The sequence below is a fragment of the Furipterus horrens genome, unplaced genomic scaffold (genome assembly GCF_987537825.1).
Source record: "Furipterus horrens unplaced genomic scaffold, mFurHor1.1.pri manual_scaffold_11, whole genome shotgun sequence".
NCBI lineage: Eukaryota > Metazoa > Chordata > Mammalia > Chiroptera > Furipteridae > Furipterus > Furipterus horrens.
In genome coordinates this window covers 84,460,423-84,477,910 of record NW_028327181.1, presented here as the reverse complement: position 1 = coordinate 84,477,910, position 17,488 = coordinate 84,460,423, and the positions used below count along the sequence as shown (strand labels likewise).

The following is a 17,488-nucleotide window of genomic DNA, read 5'->3' as shown; positions in this document are numbered from 1 at the left end:
TTATTGGAGATGGCCTAGGAGGGATGGGGTGTGTGTGGATCCATTGAATCCTATGAGATACGTGTAATCTCCGCATTTCAGAGGTAGGCAAACCAAGGCACAGAGAAAGCGAAGCCAGCTGCCCCGGCCTGCCAGCTGTCAGTGGTGGGGGCCGGCTGTGAGCCTGGGTGCAGTGGTTCTAGAACCCCTGCTCTGCTCTAGGAGGCTCCTGGTCCAACTTCCCCTGGTACCCAGGTAGCATGGGCAGGCCTCACCCAGGCATTCACAGGAGCAAACATCTCTGCTGAACACTCTGGAGGAACCCAATGACCTAGCAGCACACTCCTGTTCTCCTGCGAATTGGTTCAGGGCCCAAGGGTTTCCACAGAGACATGACCCAGAGGAGACGTCTCACTGATTACCGAAGCAGCTGACAGGGACTTCCAGGCCTTCTGCTCTGGTTTCCAGAACTTTAGCTGTCCAGGGACTTGTGAAGGACAGGAGGGAAATTAAGGCAGACAAGTTGGTGTGGAAATCCTCTCTCAGGATCCTGACCTGGGTCTCTAAGCTTCAGCTGCTCACAGCCACTAGGCCTAACTCTTAGGAGGGGGGGGGGGGATTCAGTTTGGGAAACCATGTAAACCCTCCTCCTAAACACACAGATTCACACCTGCAGGGGCTCAGAGAGAGAGGCTAGTGCATCCTTCTCTTTGTGTGTGGGGAGCCTGAGGCCAGAGAGGGACGTGACTTACACAAGGTCACACAGCTCTGACTGGTGCCCAGACCTCTTGTTGTAGGAGCACTGTCTTCTAAGGCCTTCTGCCCCCTCGCCCATGCTGTGCTAGCTCTCTTGGTGCTCTGTCCATGCCTCCACCTCACCCTTTGGCTCCCCCCAGGAGGATGTTCCCCAGCTACAAGGTCAAAGTCACAGGCATGAATCCCAAGACTAAGTATATCCTGCTGATTGACATCGTCCCTGCGGATGACCACCGCTACAAGTTCTGTGACAACAAATGGTAAGACCCTGGCAGCCTCATGTGCCCTGCCTTCCCTCCACTCCTTGATGTTTGCTCCAGGGACTCACCAGTTAGTCCAGGTGAGGGCCCAGATCCGCAGCCTCAGGCACTGGGCCTGCAGAGGTGTGGGGCTGGCAACTGTCTGCACACTTGCTGCTGGTGGGGCTGGGCCTGGGGCTGAAAATGAGCTGCAGTGTTTGGTGGATTTCAAGGGTCTGTGGACAAACAGGGCTGGTGGCCATGCTGCGGGGTGACAGGTAGACACTGACCCAGGTGGAAAAGTTAGGCTCTGGCAATGCTGCCTGGGGAGGATGGGAGCCATTCCTCTGGGGGGTCCAGCTGCCTGCTCTGAGGCTCTCTCTCCTGTTTCTCTGCTCACTTGCTCTTTGCCTCGCTGCAGTGGCTGTCAGCACCCAGAGGCAGGGGCATGCTGCCTGGGGGTGGGAGATGGGACCCTTTGGCAAGGGACTGGGGGAAACAGGCGGGTTGAAGGGCAACACCAGACTGGGGCTGGGTAAATAAACACTGGGCCCCATTTCCTGAGGCCACCTCCTTCGTGCCCTGTCTGTCCGCACAGCCCAGGACAGTGCTCAAGGAGAGAGGGACCGAATGGATCAGCAGCCTTGGGGTGTGGGATCCAGGGTGGGCGGTTTGTGGGGCCAGCAGAGACCGGGTGGATTCAGTGGCCAGGTCCTGCTAAAGACCACGTTTCAGTTTCTTCTCTCTGGGACAGCTACCAGTTCATTTCTCTGGGGCAAGTATTGTTTAGGGGGCAAGAAAGTTGCAAGTTGTCTAGGTCCTTTGAGAAGCTCCCTCCAAATACTGTAATTTATAATATTTAAAAATGATCTATATAACACACAGAGAAGTGCTGCCTAAATCTCGCATAATGCATTGTGGTTTGCCCCATTCCTTCTAGTAAATAATGACGTTTCTCTGTATTGTCCCCTTTTCTTTCACTCTCTCCTCTGTCCCTCACTGCTGCCCCCAAATCCTAACTTGTCAGTGTGACAAGACCAGCATGGATTTTTTTCCCCCTTCAGGTTGGTAGGGACTTGCTCTCAGAGAGGGGACAGGGACTCTGGGCTTTCCAAACCCCAGGGTAATCAATGGCTGTGGCCGATGGCTCTGTTGGCAGGATGGTGGCAGGGAAGGCCGAGCCTGCCATGCCAGGGAGGCTCTATGTCCACCCGGATTCTCCGGCCACTGGGGCCCACTGGATGCGGCAGCTGGTCTCCTTCCAGAAGCTGAAGCTGACAAACAACCACCTGGACCCCTTCGGCCACGTAAGAACGGGACTGCCTGGCCTTGAGGGCAAGTCGGGGGCAGCACTGCCTGCGTGGGTGCGGTCGGGTCTGGAGAATCCACTCCGGGGATCCAGCTCTGGGCTTTGGCACTTGCCGGGCCAGTTTGTGGCAGGGCGCAGGGTCCCAGGCCCCCAGCTGTGCAGCCTCCCCTGAGTGCTTACTGGCTGGTAGCTTTGGGCAAGCGTCTCAGCCTTTTGGCACCTCGGTTTCCTCGTCTAGAAAACGAAGATGACCACACGCACTTTTCACGGTTGTGAGAATTAAAGGAGAGAACATAGGCCCGAAGCGCCTTGCACGTAGGGGGCCCTAAATAAATGGCAACTATGACAACAATGACGACCATGATGGGTCCAGTCTCTCAGTGCTGGTGTCCCCAGATTTGGCCTTGCTGAAGCATGAGATGAGTAGGCTTTCCTGAGACAGAGTTGTGGTGAGTCTGAAGCCTCTCTCTGGCGCGTCCGCCCACTCGGCCTGGCAGTCGCCGGCCTCTGGAAGGGGAAGCCTTGCTCTGACTCTGACTCTGGCTCGGCTCCTTGCTGGCCTTGCCTGGGTCCTGGCTCTGGCCAGAGAGGCCCCGAGGGCCCACGGTGCTGCTGCTGCTGCTGCCCTGCCCCGGCTGCCGAAGCTTATTCTTTTGCCATCTGGCCCTGGCAGGCCCACAAAAAGCTTTTTATGTGGAAATTTTTAGCTCAAGTATGTGGGGCCAAAAGAAGCCTGGGGACCTGGTATTATCTGCCAGGGCACAGCCATACCATAGCCCTCTTGGCTACCCGTGGTTTCCCTGGAAGTACAGGGTGGGGATGGGAGTTGCCGGTGCACGAGGGGCTCCTAGATGCAGTCATCCAGCTGCACACTTAGCTCTCAGTGTGCGCGGTGCTGGGGAAGGTGGGTGCGGGTGTGCAGGTGAGCATGTGCCTCTTTCACGCCTCAGTTCTATTTCTGGGGACCCGCGTGCAAATCAGAATTCTGTGAAGCACAGCTCCCGCGGAAAATGCCACCGCGGCTGCATTTCTGATGGGCTTGATGTAACTAGCAAGCAGCAATTTGTCCTACTTTTCTCGGAGCCTGTTCAGTTCTCTTCTGAGTTGGTGATCCATAAATAAGCAACTGGGACAATGCTTAGTTACCATATTAATTCCTGACTACTTATCTGTTTTGCAAGCAGTGCAGGTTTTTCCCACGCAGGGCTGGCAGGTGCTGTCGGGTGTGTGGCAGAGACGTGCAGATGGGCACAGTAGCATGTGCTCTGGTAACCCCAGCCTGTCATGGGGGCAGAGACAAGCCACCAATCCAATGGGAAAGGTCAGCCAAGTCCCCACCATCTGAGCACAGGGCCTTGTAACTGAGGGGAGAGGCCCCTTCCAGGTCTTCCTGGGGACGGTCCTACCTGAGACTCTGTGCCCAGCCCGCTCCCCTCAGGCCTCCTGCTTGGCCAGACTGTGGTGGACACTGGGAACAGAGCTTGGCAGGAGCTGAACCTGTGGGCAAGTGGCCAGAGGACCCAGGGATCAAAGCTCTGGTGAGAATTCGGGGTGCACAGCTTACCACGGTGGTTCCCAGTTGCAGGGATGCCTCACAGACTCCCACGTCTGGAGTTGCTGCAGAAAGAGGCAGGGGAGGGGGTCAGGTGGCTGAGAGGCTGGGCTTTTTTGGAGTGGGAGGGAGGCCTAGTCTCCGCGGCCCAGCAGTAGGTCTTCCCAGCCTGGCTTGCCTCTTTGGTGGCTCTACTGTGGCCCTTAGGGCTTTGCGCTAACCCTGCCAGTGGGGCTGCCTGGTGGGCTAACGATGTGGGGGTGGCCCTGGCCACAGCTGCCATGCCTGCTTGGGGCTCACCTCCCCTTGGCACTAGGGATATTCCCTGTACTAACATGGCTTTCTCCCCAGAGGGTGGGGAGGCAGAGGGCCTTCCTGCTCCTTCATCCCCACGTTTCCCAGCCTGTGCAGCTCTTTGGTTATCACACCTTCTGTGGGGTGGCTGGGCTCGGGGGGATTTCAGTCCAGCACTCTTCCGGCATCCCCACGTGTCCTTCTGTACCCAGGGCTTCCGCTCTTTGGAGCCCCACTGGTGAGGGAGCAGCCTTCCACCCTGCAGGCAGGGGCTGGGGGGATGGGCTAACTTCCTAGACATAGCGGGGCACAGTGGCCCATTTGGACCTTGTCGGCTCCTGGGCCTGGGCCCATGGGAGTGGTGAGTGCTCCTGGTCACCCCTCCTTGCTTCCCAGTGCAGGAACCTGGGAAAGCGCCACCTCACACTGTAAACTGGCCCCTAACAAGCCCTTCCTTCTGCACAACTCACCTCCAAATTCTCCATGTTCTCCAGGAGCTTCCAAACCTCAAGTAACTTGGTCCAGCCAGATGGGCTTTGGGCTTTCCTCACAGCACGTCAGGGGCTCGATGTAGCGGTTGCCTCCCATTGGCAGCTTCCCCTGCTCCCCCAGCTCCCTGAGAAGGGTCCGGGGTTCCGGTGAGGGCTGGGGCCTGGCAGCCTGTCCTGCGTGGCAGGCAGGGGCTCTGGAACAGGGGGCCCTCCGCCCACGTGGCCACATGTCCTGAAAAGACAGGACTGTGTTCTGACTAGAAAACACCTCGTGGGTTTTTGCTGTGAGTCTGGGAAAGACCTCTGTTCTTGAGGGGTAGGTTCAGGGTACGACCCTGGGTTTCGGAGTAAAGTCCAAGGTCAAGGACTGGCAGGCAGCAGTGGCAAAAAGGGTTAGGGGGCCAGGGCAGGCCTGAGGTACCTCCTCACAACCCCAGCTGAGCTCCACTCCTGTGGCGCTGCTGGCTGTGCAGCCGTGTGTCCTGGGCCAGATGGCCGTGTGGTGGACAGGGGGGCGGGGCTGGCGTGCCACGGCAGGACGTGAAGCTGGCTGGCACACACGTCTTACTTTTCTTGTCTCAGGACTCCCAGATTCGTGAGGAGGAAGGTCAGTTTATGATTTCTGGCATCAATTTGATTATTCAGTCTGTTCCAGAGGTGGAGTCCATCCCAGGCTGAGGCTGAGGGCGAGGACTACAGAGCCGCTTCCTCCTCTTCACCTCGTTAGTTACTCCTGGGCTTGGGATCCAAGCACAGGGCCACTTCTGCTGGGAGACAGTTTAGGGTCCCCGTTATAGGCTCTCAGAGCTTCATGTATCTTTTCGCCCTAGCACTTATCACAGTTGCAATTTTATTCTTAGTTATCAAAGTTGTTTTTGAGTAGGAAATACATTCACATGGTTTAAAAATAAACTAATAAATAAATAAAAATATCTATAATGAGATGTCTTCCCCCACAGGCTCCGCACATACCTCATTTCTTCTAGTCCCAGTCACAAGTGACGAATGTGACTAATTCTTAAAAAAACGTTTCTTTTCGCATATACAGAGTACAGAATCTCAAGTCCCTTCTTTCAGACACAAATGGTAGCATACCACAGACACTTTTTTCCCACCTTACTTTGTCAGGCAAGTATGTGTATCATGGAGATCAGTCTGTTCATATAGAGCATCCTCATTTCTTTTTTCACAGCTGTGTAGAATTTTAGAGCATATTTGTCCCATAAACTACACAACCTTATTGAAGGACTTCGATCTTTTCCTGTATGCTTGCTCTTTTGATTAAGCTGGTGCATAGGGCACTGTCTACCTGTGCCAAGAATAACTGTGCAGTAATGTGTCCATTCAAAGGGGATTTGGATCAGTCATTTGTAATTCTGCCCTCCGTGGGAGTTACCCTGATATATATTCCCGCCATCATTGGAACCTCCCCACCACAGTGGGAGAGAAGAGTTTTGGATTTTTGCTAGTGACGGGTGAAATGTAGATATCAATTTTAGTTTTAATTTGTATTTTCTATTATGAGTGATGTGAAACATCTTTTAATATGCATTTCCTCTTTAGTGAACTTTTGTCCTTATCCTTTGCTCCCTTTTCTCTTAAAATTTTGACCCCTTATCAATTCTAAGAGCTTTTATAAATTAGGAAGATTTAGCTCCTATCTGTGGTATGATCTGCACATATGTTTTTCCCAGTTTGTCATTTGTCTTTGGATTTTGCCTATTTTGGTATTCCTACTCAGACACCTTTTTAAAAATATATATTTTATTTACTTATTTAGAGAGGGCAAGCAACGGAGAAAGAGAGGGAGAGAAACACTGATGTGTGAGAGATACAGAGATCAGTTGCTTCTTGCATGTTGCCCTCTATTGGGGACTCGGCCCACAACCCAGGCATGTGCCCTGACTGGGAATTGAACCAGCGACCTTTTGGTTCACAGGTCGGCACTCAATCCACTGAGCCATACCAGCCAGGGCAGAAGTTTTTGATTAAATGAATTGGTCTTTTCCTTATAGACTCTGCATTTGGAGTAATTGAAAGCCCTTATCCACTCCTTACTTATAAGGGAATTCTGTTTTCTTTTAGTGTTTTATGGATTTATTTTTACATTTAAACCATTGATTCTCTTGGAATTTATTCTGGCATCATTTGCTATGAGGTGTGAATCCAACTTTTTTATTGTTTTCTAGAGAGCTATCCAGTTGTCCCAACCCCAGTAATTGACTAGTGCTCTTTCCCCCCAGTTCAGGATGCCGTATTTTAGGAGATGAAATCCCCATCTGAACCTGTGTCTGTTCATGCGCCAGCGCCTGAGCTGCTGAGACTTCATGACAGGGCTGAGTGCCGGGCAGGCCTGGCTCTTCTCCCCCGTTGCTCTTTTCTGGGCTAGACGTGTGTATTTTTTTTCCATGTGAACTTTAGAATAAACTTGCAGTGTTGAGAAAGAAGTTTATTTTTATTTCATTTATTTACTTTAATGAAATTGATTAGGCTAACACTGGTGAATAACATTGTGTGAGTTTCAGGTGTGTTGCTTCATAATAACCACCTCTGTAGACTCCATTGTGTGCTCATCACCCAAGTCTAGTTTTCTTCCATCATCATGTATTTGACCCCCTGTGACCCCCTTCATTCTCCCCCTTTCCCTGTGATTGGATTAGGATGACTATAAATGATACATTTACTCAGAGAGAATGGGAGGAACACCTTTCTCTTTGTCGAAGTCTGCTTTTTGTCCTCCAAGAGTGTATTCCAGTTTTCTTCCTAAGATCCTGTATCATTCTTGTTCAGTGTTTCATCTTACTACTGTTATAAATGCAGATTTTCTTCCACTACATTTTCTCACCACTTATTTCCTCTTGATTTGTGTGCCTTCCCACTAGATAGGAAACCATGAGGTTTTTAATCACCATGGTGTCCTCGTGCCTGGCACTGTGTCTGGCAAAAAACGGGTGCTGGTCAGCAGTGTGTGAGTGGCCCCGTGGGAGGGGGTGCTGTTTAGACAGGGAAGGCACTTCCTCCACCAGGGGCTGATGTCCCCCAAAGCTTATCTTGTTAACTTGCCAGTGGGACCCAGAGGCATAGATCGCCCCCTTTCCTCCTTTTCTCCCCTATTTGCTGAGCCCTGACAATGTGTCAAGCCCTTGCCGGGAGTGTTGGGAGGTACAGATGCCCCACGCAACTCCATAGCAGGCCCGCGCGCACCAGCCACATACAGGCAGGAGCCCGGGCTTGGAAATTAGTACCAGTTCTGGCTCTGCCTCCCACTGACGGTCTGAGGTCAGGCCAGTGCCTGCTCCTCCAGGCCTCAGTCCCGTGTCCATTACAGTGGGACTAATAATAGTGCCTCCTTTACAGGGATGTGGTAAAGACATGTATAGAATACTCAGCCCAGGGCCTGGCACCCAGGATATGATCAGTGAACACTGGATATATCTTGCGTGAAGGCAGGAATGTTTCTGGTCCCCTGGGTTGCTGCCCTGGAAGTAATTCCCAACCTTGGAGTTGACCCTTGAAAAATGCTGTTTGAACCGTGTGGGTCAATGGGGAAAAAAAAATCCATGTATCAGTGGATCTGCACAGTCCATACCATGTGGCTCAAAGGTCAGCTGCGATTACTGAGCTTGTTGGGAGCAGCGTGTACTCTCTCAGAGGCCATCTGGAATCTTCTCAGGATTCTGTCTCTAACCAGCTGTGTGTCCTTGGGCAAGTCACATTCCCACGACAGGCCTCCTGTTCCTCATTTGTAAAATTAGGAGGTTGGACTAGAATGCTCTCCGAGGCCTGCCTCTCATGCCCTAATGTTCTGTGCTTCTAACGTGGATTAATCTGGGCCTCATTGGCCAAGCATGCTTTGGTGATCTCCTGAGGAGATGGATGTTTGGCACTATCGCAGTTGTTAAAATAGAACAGCCTTCTGAATTGTAGCCAGAACATAATGAATCCCATTTCTATAAAACAAGGATGATGACGAGACCAGTCGTGGAGTGCGGTTTGTTGACGTGGCTGGCCCATTTGGCCCAATATCCTCGGCAACAAATATAAATGTGAGACTCTGGCAAAGTAGTTTCGTGTGACGCCTGAGGAACTTCCGAGCAAAGCCAGGTGTGTGAGTCACTGAGTTGGTTTCCCATTCTCTCCGGCTGATGGGACTGAGGCTCCAATTTATATTTGTGTTGGTTCCATGGGTGGGAATTCCTTCCAGGCACCTGTCCAGGTTCCAGACTGTCAGAGTCAGGAGGGGTATTTGGGACCCTTTAGTAGAAGGCCTCACTTTATAGACAGGGACCCCGCTGACTGGAGGGGAAGGGCTTTGCTGAAGCCTGGCAGCTGGTGAGCTGAGATCCGTAAAGGCTTCTAGGCTCGTCTTCAGTTCTCTGTGGCTGGGATTGTGCCCCGCCTAGTGGCTGCTACCTGCCCCTGCAGGCCTGGCAGTGTCCTTCTTCCCGGGTTCCCCGCCAATCTGTCTGGTTCCCTTCCCTAGAAGGTGTGTTTGACAATTGAGGGCTTTGTCTGATGGGCTAAGGAGTTTGGCCTTCATCCCAAGGGGCAAGAGGGGACCAGCAAAGGTGGCATTATGGCTGGAAGACATTTGTGGACCCTAAATGCTGGCAGGAGCGCGGGCGGCGTGGGCGGCAAGAGCAGGAAGTGCAGAGGGCCCTCCTCTCAAGCAGTGGGCGGGCAGTCGTCCTGAATGAACTGTGGCTTCTGAGCCGGGAGTGTCCCGCTCGGATGTGTCCTGGGTGAAACGGAGCAGAAGCAGATGGAGACACGGAGAGGGCTCTCCCAAAACCCAGGGAGAGGCTGTGGGGCCTGAGCCGGCGCTGCGCAGTGGGACTGGGGAGGCACAGGAGTTGGTCACGGCTGGCTGGACCTGGAGGTGGGTGACTGTGAGGACAAAATGAGTTGACGATGTCCAGGGCCGTTAGGGGCTGTCACTGCCCAGGGGGCAGAGGAGCAGAGCGGGTGCTGCCATTGGCCCTAAGAGGTCCCTAAGGGACAGCGCGGCCTCACTGAGCAGCTGCCTGTGGTGTGTCCCCAGGCTCTGTCAGCCCTCGTCTGTGTGCTCCCCTTGGGCCCGTCCCTAGGAGAGCCGGGATGACCGGGGGCTCGTCCTGTGTGCCAGAAGCACAGGGGCGCTCTCAGAAGGACTGTCTGTGCACACCTGTCATCACTGTTTTTGACCCGAAAAATGCCTAGAGGTTATCTTGCCTCTAGTGAACAAAGAGAGACAAGGGAGCTGGTGGCGATGGCCCAGGTCTTCCCATTCCTGTATCCGTGCCATGCACTTTAGCTCCAGTTTTGGGCAAAAGGGGGCTGGAGTTACCAAAGGAATGAAAGACACGACCCCTTTTCTTGAGGAGTCAATGGTTTAATTGGAGGGACAAGAAGAAATAGGAAGTCACTAGGAAGCAGCGCCACAGCCGAGCGAACCATGCACCAGAAATTTCAGAACTGGGAGTTTGGAGCAGGTCCTAGTAATCTGGGAAGGCTTCCTGGAGGAGATAGTCCTAGAAGGTGAGGAAGAATGGGAAAGGAAGGTAAAAATTGCACATGCAAAGACGCCAAGGTAGGAATCTGGGGATTCCTGGAGGCATCTAGCTAGACCTCCTCCCAGGTATTCAGTTGCTGGGTCTTCTGGGAACTTAGGTCCTTTGTTAGCTCCTGCAGCTTGGGAGAACAGTGCAGTGTGACAGAGTAACCTAAAGGGACTGGGGGGTGTTTCCCAAGACCCAGATCCTCTCCCCAGAGGGCCTTTCCCAGCCTCTTGGAGAGGGACATCCACTGAGCCCCCTGATCCCGCAGGACTTGCGTCCTTCGGTCTCATACCGAGTGTTTTGTCCGCCACCCACCGCCCGGCAGTGGCTCTCCAGCTGCAGGACCTGGTTTGGGACGCTCTGTACTTGCCCCAAGAGGGTCCAGAGGATTGTCAGTGAGGACTAAGGGGTAGTGAGTGGCCAGCGCAGAAGGCAGAAAAGCTGGTTTCTGCTGGACAGAGCTACTCAGCCAAACAAAGGGACCCAAAGCCCAGATCCTAGCCCCCAGCCCAGCCCTCCTCAGCTGAACCTGGCTCTGGGCTGTCCCTGGCCCCAGGCTGCGATAAGGGCAGAGCCTTCCCAGACTAAGGCTCCTGTGCAGGCTTCCATGGAAGAGCCTGGGTCTGGCCCTCCTGTCGGCCATCTGGTGACTCAGAGGTTAAATCTTTCACCGAGTTTCCGCACCAGGCCTGGTCCCTGGGAACTTGGAAGGGTGAGAGCCAGCAAGGCCAGCCCAGCCCAGCCAGGACAGGAGCCAAAGGGTTAACAAAAGCGGCAGTGCTGATAAAATGCCCCAAATTCCTGGTCCTGCCTCCAATGGGGAGTGCGTCTGGCAAATGTCAACAATAAAAAATACATTTTAATGGCACCTGATGCAGCCGCTACCGTGGGGTGCAGCTGAATGAAGCAGGTTGGAGCAGCCACTACAGTGTGTTACTCCCAGGGCTCCAGGGCCACGCCTCCTGGGCGCCTCCCTAAGCTTCGGCAATCAGAGGGCCCCACCTCCCCAGCCTGTGGGTGCCCGTGGCCTCTGGCCATCTCTGGTGCTACCTGAGGAACTTGACTTGTCTCCTGCCTTGGTACCTCGAGCTCCAGGCCTGGATGGAGCTTCCCTCCGGGGTGCGAGCAGCCAGGGGCCCTTCTGGGGCAGGATGTGCCTGAGTCTCCCCACTGCCCCCAGCAGGCCTCTGTGAGCACTGAGAATAAGTGAACAAAGAAGTGACTAGATGACAAAGGTCAGAGTGCAGCATTTCCCTCGGCTCCCCCACTCCCCCCATTGCATAGGCTCCTGGGCTGGGAAGCTGCTTTCCTTGCTGATGAGTGGGAAGAGGGGGCTGAGCCCCCACATTGGGCATTCCCAGGGAAGGAACGTCGCATGTGAGCAGTAGGGAGGGGGTGGATGGGGAGAGGGGAGAAGAGGCAGGAGAGAATGGGAGAAGCACGGGAAGAGTCCACCTGGAGGGGAGAAGCTGAAGGAGGTAAGTTGTGTGTTACGATCCCAGTTTACAAATATGGAAGCTGAGGCTCAGAGATGTCCAGTGACTTGCCTGAGGTTGGGCAGTGAGTCAGTGGCACCTGGGCTTTGACCTCTAACTCAGAAGCCCACCTCCTACACTGTGCTGAGATCCCTGGGGACTTTAAACTGTCTCCATGGCCCCAGTGAGACTGTCACCTCAGGGAGGTCCTGGGAACAGGTGTCAGGGGCAGAGAGCCTAAGCAGGGCCTGTGGGGGCTGGGTTTGGGGCCCAGGGGCCTGGTGATTCACCTGGGAACGTTAGGACCCTCCCGGCCTCAGGCCCTGGAGCCTGGGCCTGCAGGAGATGGGAGCCAGCCCGGGGCCAGCCGACAGAGGCAAGGGTCAGAGGGTGGGGGGCCGGAGCTCAGAACGAAACCCTTCTCCTCCAGATCATCCTCAACTCCATGCACAAGTACCAGCCGCGGCTGCACATCGTGAAGGCTGATGAGAACAATGCTTTTGGCTCCAAAAACACAGCCTTCTGCACCCACGTGTTCCCGGAGACGTCCTTCATCTCTGTGACCTCCTACCAGAATCACAAGGTACAGCTGCAGTCCACCCCCACCCCCACCCCCCCCACACGGACACCATGAGGCACTTCTGCTGCCGTTACAGGGAGGCAGGAATGGGAAGCTTTGGAGGCAGTGAGGCTGAGGCAGGCCCAGTTCAGGGACCTCAGAAACCCGCCATGTCCCTCATAGCCATGAGATGTGAAACATCACGTAATGAGCAAGAAGGGAGACCAGACTCCTCCATCTCTGGTGCAGAGTAATTACGGTCTCTATCTGGGGGACTGGCTGGAGTTGGCAACTGTAAAACTGGGGCGCGGAGCTTTCCCCATTGGCGTGAGTGTTAGGACCTTTGTCTCCAATCTCTCTCCCTGGTGGGATTCAGGGCCGGGTTCTGGGCCTGCAGGGGAGGGGGGATGGGCACTGTCAGCTGTGTGGGAGCAGGAGACCTCTCCGGGAACTGTCTGCAGGCCCTTCCCACGCTGTGGCCAGGGGTGCGTGGGCTGTCTCTCTGCCTCCCACTTCTCACCCTCCCCGCCCAGCTTCCCGCGGCCTCTGCCTTTGCCACGCTGCCCTTTCCATGGCGCTTTCACATCGTGTACACAGGGACTACTGAGGTGGATGGGATCACTGCAGAAGGACCACAGGCTGTGGCACCTTTTAGGCAGACAGTGACAGTCAGATTTGCGTTTAGAACGGTCACTCAGAACCTGATGTGGCAGGTGTCCTGGATGGGGTGACATAGACAGGAAGCTGTTATGGGCACCCAGGGGAGAATGATGAGGGTCTGAAGCCAGGAGCACAGGGAGAGCAAAAGACAGACTTGGAGTGTCTGCAGCAAGGAGAGTAGATAAGAGCCAGGGACGAGATGCGACTAGGGAGGCCACAGAGGACCAGGCGAGACTGCTGGCTGGCCCAGGGCTCAGTGTGCAGCTTCCCTGGACCTGCCATGAATTCAGAGCATGCCTGGGCCAGGGCAGGAGGGCCAGAGGCCGGCCCCGTCCTCTACCTAGCGACTCTGCGGTGTGTCCTCTCCTGACAGATCACACAGCTGAAAATTGAGAACAATCCTTTTGCCAAGGGATTTCGGGGCAGTGATGACAGTGACCTGCGTGTGGCCCGGCTACAGAGGTGGGGCTTCCCGGCCGGGGGAGGGCTGGGCAGGCTGGGTTCAGGCACATGGAGTCCGTAACCCTCAGAGTACCTCCGCTCTTCCCCTCTGTCCCTCTGCCTGTCCTCCCCACTGCTCCAGCAAAGAGTATCCCGTGATCTCCAAAAGCATCATGAGGCAGCGGCTCGTCTCCACTCAGCTCTCGGCCAAGCCCGACGTCAGCCCGCTGCACGGCCCCCACCAGGCGCTCCAGCACTACCAGTACGAGAATGGCGCTCACATGCAGTTCACTGCGGCGGAGCCACAGGACCTGCCCCTCAACACCTTCCCAGCCCAGAGGGACTCAAGCCTCTTCTATCACTGCCTGAAAAGACGAGGTAGCTCTCTCCTGGTCTAGGAGCCCGAGAGGGTCAGAGGAGGGGTGCAGCTGGCCTCACAAACACCCCCCGCTACACACGGGAGCGCACTTCATCGCACACCTGAGTGCATGTGTGCATGCAAACATGCAAACACAGACACACATCTGGTTACTTGGGTGGCGTGGGAGCGCAAGCCTGAAGGGTTAGGGGCCATGGCCAGGTTCAGGTCAGGGATGCTGGCTCTTACGTTTAATGCAGCCTTCAGAATCCTCACAGGCATCTCGTGGCCTTGGTGGCCCCCGACGCTGTATCCCTCCCCAGGTCCAGGTGGCTCTGCAGCCAGGGCTTTGAGACCCTCCACAGGGTGAGCAGACACCACAAAACCAGGTGGGCTCTGCCTCTGAGTGTGGGAGGAGGCCGAGATATCACAGTCCAGTGTCATTTAGCAAAGCAACCTCAGTCCTGACACAGGGGTGACCTACAGGTTCCCCACCTCATCACACCAGGGTCTGCAAAGGCTTCTTGAGCGTGGAAACGAGCTATTGCGGATGTAGATTGAAAGCCGGGGCAGTGGGTGACAGCAGTGTCCACGCTGGCTTCTTTGTGAAGCAGAGGAGCCCTGGGCTCAGAACGAGAACATCTGTGCTCTGGTGCCTGAGCTTCATTTCTTCATCTGTAAAGTAGGGATGCTGTTACACTGGAAGGCTTCACAGGGCCTGAAATTCTCTTGGGAATGAGTTTGGAGACTTTTCTCGCAATCCAGACTGTTCTCTCAGCCCAGTTCCTAGGGGCCAGCCAGGCAGAGCACTGATACCCCCTGTACCAGTGCCATTAGCGCTTATGATCTAGACCAGAGTTGGCAAACGGCGGCCCGTGGACTGAATTTGTTTTGGCCTGTGAGCTGTACAAAATGGTTTTTACGTTTTTAAATAGTTGAAAAAAGTCAAAAGACTATTTCATGATATGTGAACATTATATGAAATTCAAATTTCAGTATGCATAAAAAAGACATTGAAACACAGCCATACGTATTTTCTTACCAACTGTCTATGGCTGCTCTCATGTGACGGCAGCAGAGCAGAGTAAGTCCTCGCTTAACGTCACCAACGGCGTCTGCGACTTCAAGCAACACTAAGCAAAACGAAACCATTGTTACCACAGGCTCATTGATAGAAACAAGAGTTAAGTTCCTACAACATCCCTCTGGTCACAAAAACCTCATCAAGCTTCTAAATAAAGACCCCAAAATGCTTCAATATTAAACAGTGAAATAAATGTGAACTATACATACATTTAAGAAAGATTAATTTAAAAAGGTATGAGAGAGATTTTCCAACCCACTGATTCCAGTTCAGGGTGGTGGGTGATCAGAGCCTATCTCGGCTGCTCAGGGCGCAAGGTGGACCCACCATGGACAGAACACCCTCCCATCACCGCAGGGAGCACTCACCCCCACACCCACTCAGACTGGGACAGCGTAGACATGCCCTTCACCCCATGTGCTCATCTTGGGACGTGGGAAGAAACCAGAGTGCCAGAGAAAACCCATGCAGACGTGGGCAAACGTGCAAACTCCACACAGACAGGGGCCCTGGCCCAGAATTGTTTTTCTCCCTCATCAACATTATCGTGAAGTGACATTGAATGAAACACCTTCATTCAAAGCCCTACTGTGGTTGTGACAGATTCCATAAGGCCTACAAAGCCTAAGATATTTACTATCTGGCGCTTTACAGAAAAAAGTTTGCTCACTCCTGACCTAGAGTGACTGGACCACTTTCCAAGTTCAAGAGCTTAGTGTTCTTGAGAGAAAGGAGGAATCTGGAGAGAAGATGGAGAGGAGGGATGAGGGAGGGATGAGGGAGAGAGCTAGGTGAGAGAGAAGGAGGGGCAAGCTCCTTCTCCTCCAGGAAGATGCCTCCAAATGGGGCAGAGGTGAACGCAGGCCTTCAAACTTGGCCCCCACCCTGCCCTGTGCACACGCACGGCTCCCAGAACGAATCCCTAGAGAAAACAGAAGCGGGTAAGCCAAGATGAGCCACTGGACAAGTGTTCTTCAGTTTGTTGAGTGAGCTGTTGCCCAAGTGCCGGGGCCTGGGACACCCCTCGATCCCATCCCGGGGCAGGGGCGGGGTGGGCATGCCACCCCAGGTAGTCCAGCCCTCCTGCACGAGGCTAGGGAAAGACACACATCCGTGGTTTGGGGCAGCGGGTGTCATCTTTCCCCAAACAGACTATTAGCTTAGGCTCAGAAGTACAAGTCACCTTTTATTTATTATCACTTCCATTTCTTAATTTTGTAAACAACGTTATATTGGAATCTGTGTTTTACAATTTGATGGGACTTCTTTGAACATGTAAAGGGTTTACTTTTTCTAAAAGCAACAGGAACGTGCCTGCAAGTAGCTTTGGCTTGCTAAGGCCTTCCTGGGAGCAGGGGATAAAGGCAGAAACATTGTGGCTTTAATTTTCTGGCTAACTCGGACAGATGTGGCCTCTGGGCCTGGTTTGGTCTGGCAATTGTCTCTGCTTTCCTTGGCCAGGGCGGGCCTGGTCTAAGAAAGCCAGCGCACATTCAGGCCTCTTACCATCCCCGAGTCAAGGCAAAGGATCAAAGCGGTGTGCCTCCTGGCTAAACACATCACTCAGTGTCCAATGATGTAGTGTCCCCCGTGGCCTGTGAGCAAGATCCATAATCTTACCATTTCTTGGCTGCTGCCACCTTATAAAAGCTGTGGCCGATTAAGATGGTTGGGCGAGTGCATGGCGACATGGGGCAAGGGCGGGCTCTGAACGACAAAGGTAGGCTGTCCTGGCGTCCAGCGGGGGTTCTGACCTCGGGGCCGGTGGGAAAGGCTCTCTCTGAAGGTGTCTTTGTCTTCCAGGAGACAGTGCCCGCCACCTGGACTTGCCCTGCAAGCGCTCCTATCTGGAAGCTCCCTCTGCGGTGGGGGAGGATCATTATTTCCGTTCGCCCCCTCCTTATGAGCAGCAGATGCTGAGCCCCTCCTACTGCAGTGAGGTGACCCCCCGAGAAGCCTGTATGTACTCAGGCTCAGGGCCTGAGATTGCTGGGGTGTCTGGGGTGGACGACTTGCCCCCACCCTCCCTGAGCTGTAACATGTGGACGTCAGTCTCACCGTACACGAGCTACAGCGTGCAGACCATGGAGACTATGCCCTACCAGTCCTTCCCCACGCACTTCGCTGCCACCACGATGATGCCTCGGCTGCCTGCTCTCTCCGCTCAGAGCTCCCAGCCACCCGGCAACACCCACTTCAGTGTCTACAACCAGCTCTCCCAGTCTCAGGTCCGAGAGCGGGGGCCCGCGGCCCCCTTCCCGAGGGAGCGGGGCCTCCCGGCAGTGTGCGAGAGGAAGCCGCCCTCCCCACACCTGAACGCTGCCAGTGAGTTTCTCTACTCCCAGAGCTTCTCCCTGTCCCGGGAAGCGTCCCTGCAGTATCATTCAGGAATGGGGACTGTGGAGAACTGGACTGACGGATGACTCCCACGTCCTCTCGACAGCCCCAGGACCATGTTCATCCAGTATCGGCCTCTGTGGGTGGCCTGCACTACCAAGAAACACGGGAAGGTATTTTAAAGGGTGGGTGTGTGCGTGGGTGTGTGTGTGTGTGTGTGTGCATGTGTATTGGGAGGGCCTCTATCTTCTGACATACAACTGAGGCCACGACAAGGCAAAAACATAATGGTCTGAGGGGTGATTTTGGCTGCAGGACCTGGGGCCATTGTTACCTGACATCTCTTGAACATGCCCATGGGTGGGATGGAGGTGGGGAGTTCATGTGAGTTATTTAGAGAGTTTTTTTAATATAATA

The 17,488-nt window shown here is 54.3% G+C and overlaps 1 protein-coding gene across 1 annotated transcript in view; it reads left to right on the top strand.

Moving 5' to 3' along the window:
- Window positions 1-17,273, top strand: part of TBX4 (T-box transcription factor 4) — a 30,262-nt gene extending 12,989 nt beyond the window's left edge. Inside the window, exons 4-9 of the mRNA XM_090290950.1 lie at window positions 876-995; window positions 2,134-2,281; window positions 12,063-12,215; window positions 13,225-13,313; window positions 13,435-13,670; window positions 16,538-17,273. Coding sequence (XP_090147076.1) covers window positions 876-995; window positions 2,134-2,281; window positions 12,063-12,215; window positions 13,225-13,313; window positions 13,435-13,670; window positions 16,538-17,157 — 1,366 coding nt within the window. The 3' untranslated portion in view covers window positions 17,158-17,273. The remainder of the gene's footprint in view (window positions 1-875; window positions 996-2,133; window positions 2,282-12,062; window positions 12,216-13,224; window positions 13,314-13,434; window positions 13,671-16,537) is intronic.
- Window positions 17,274-17,488: the final 215 nt, after the last annotated feature.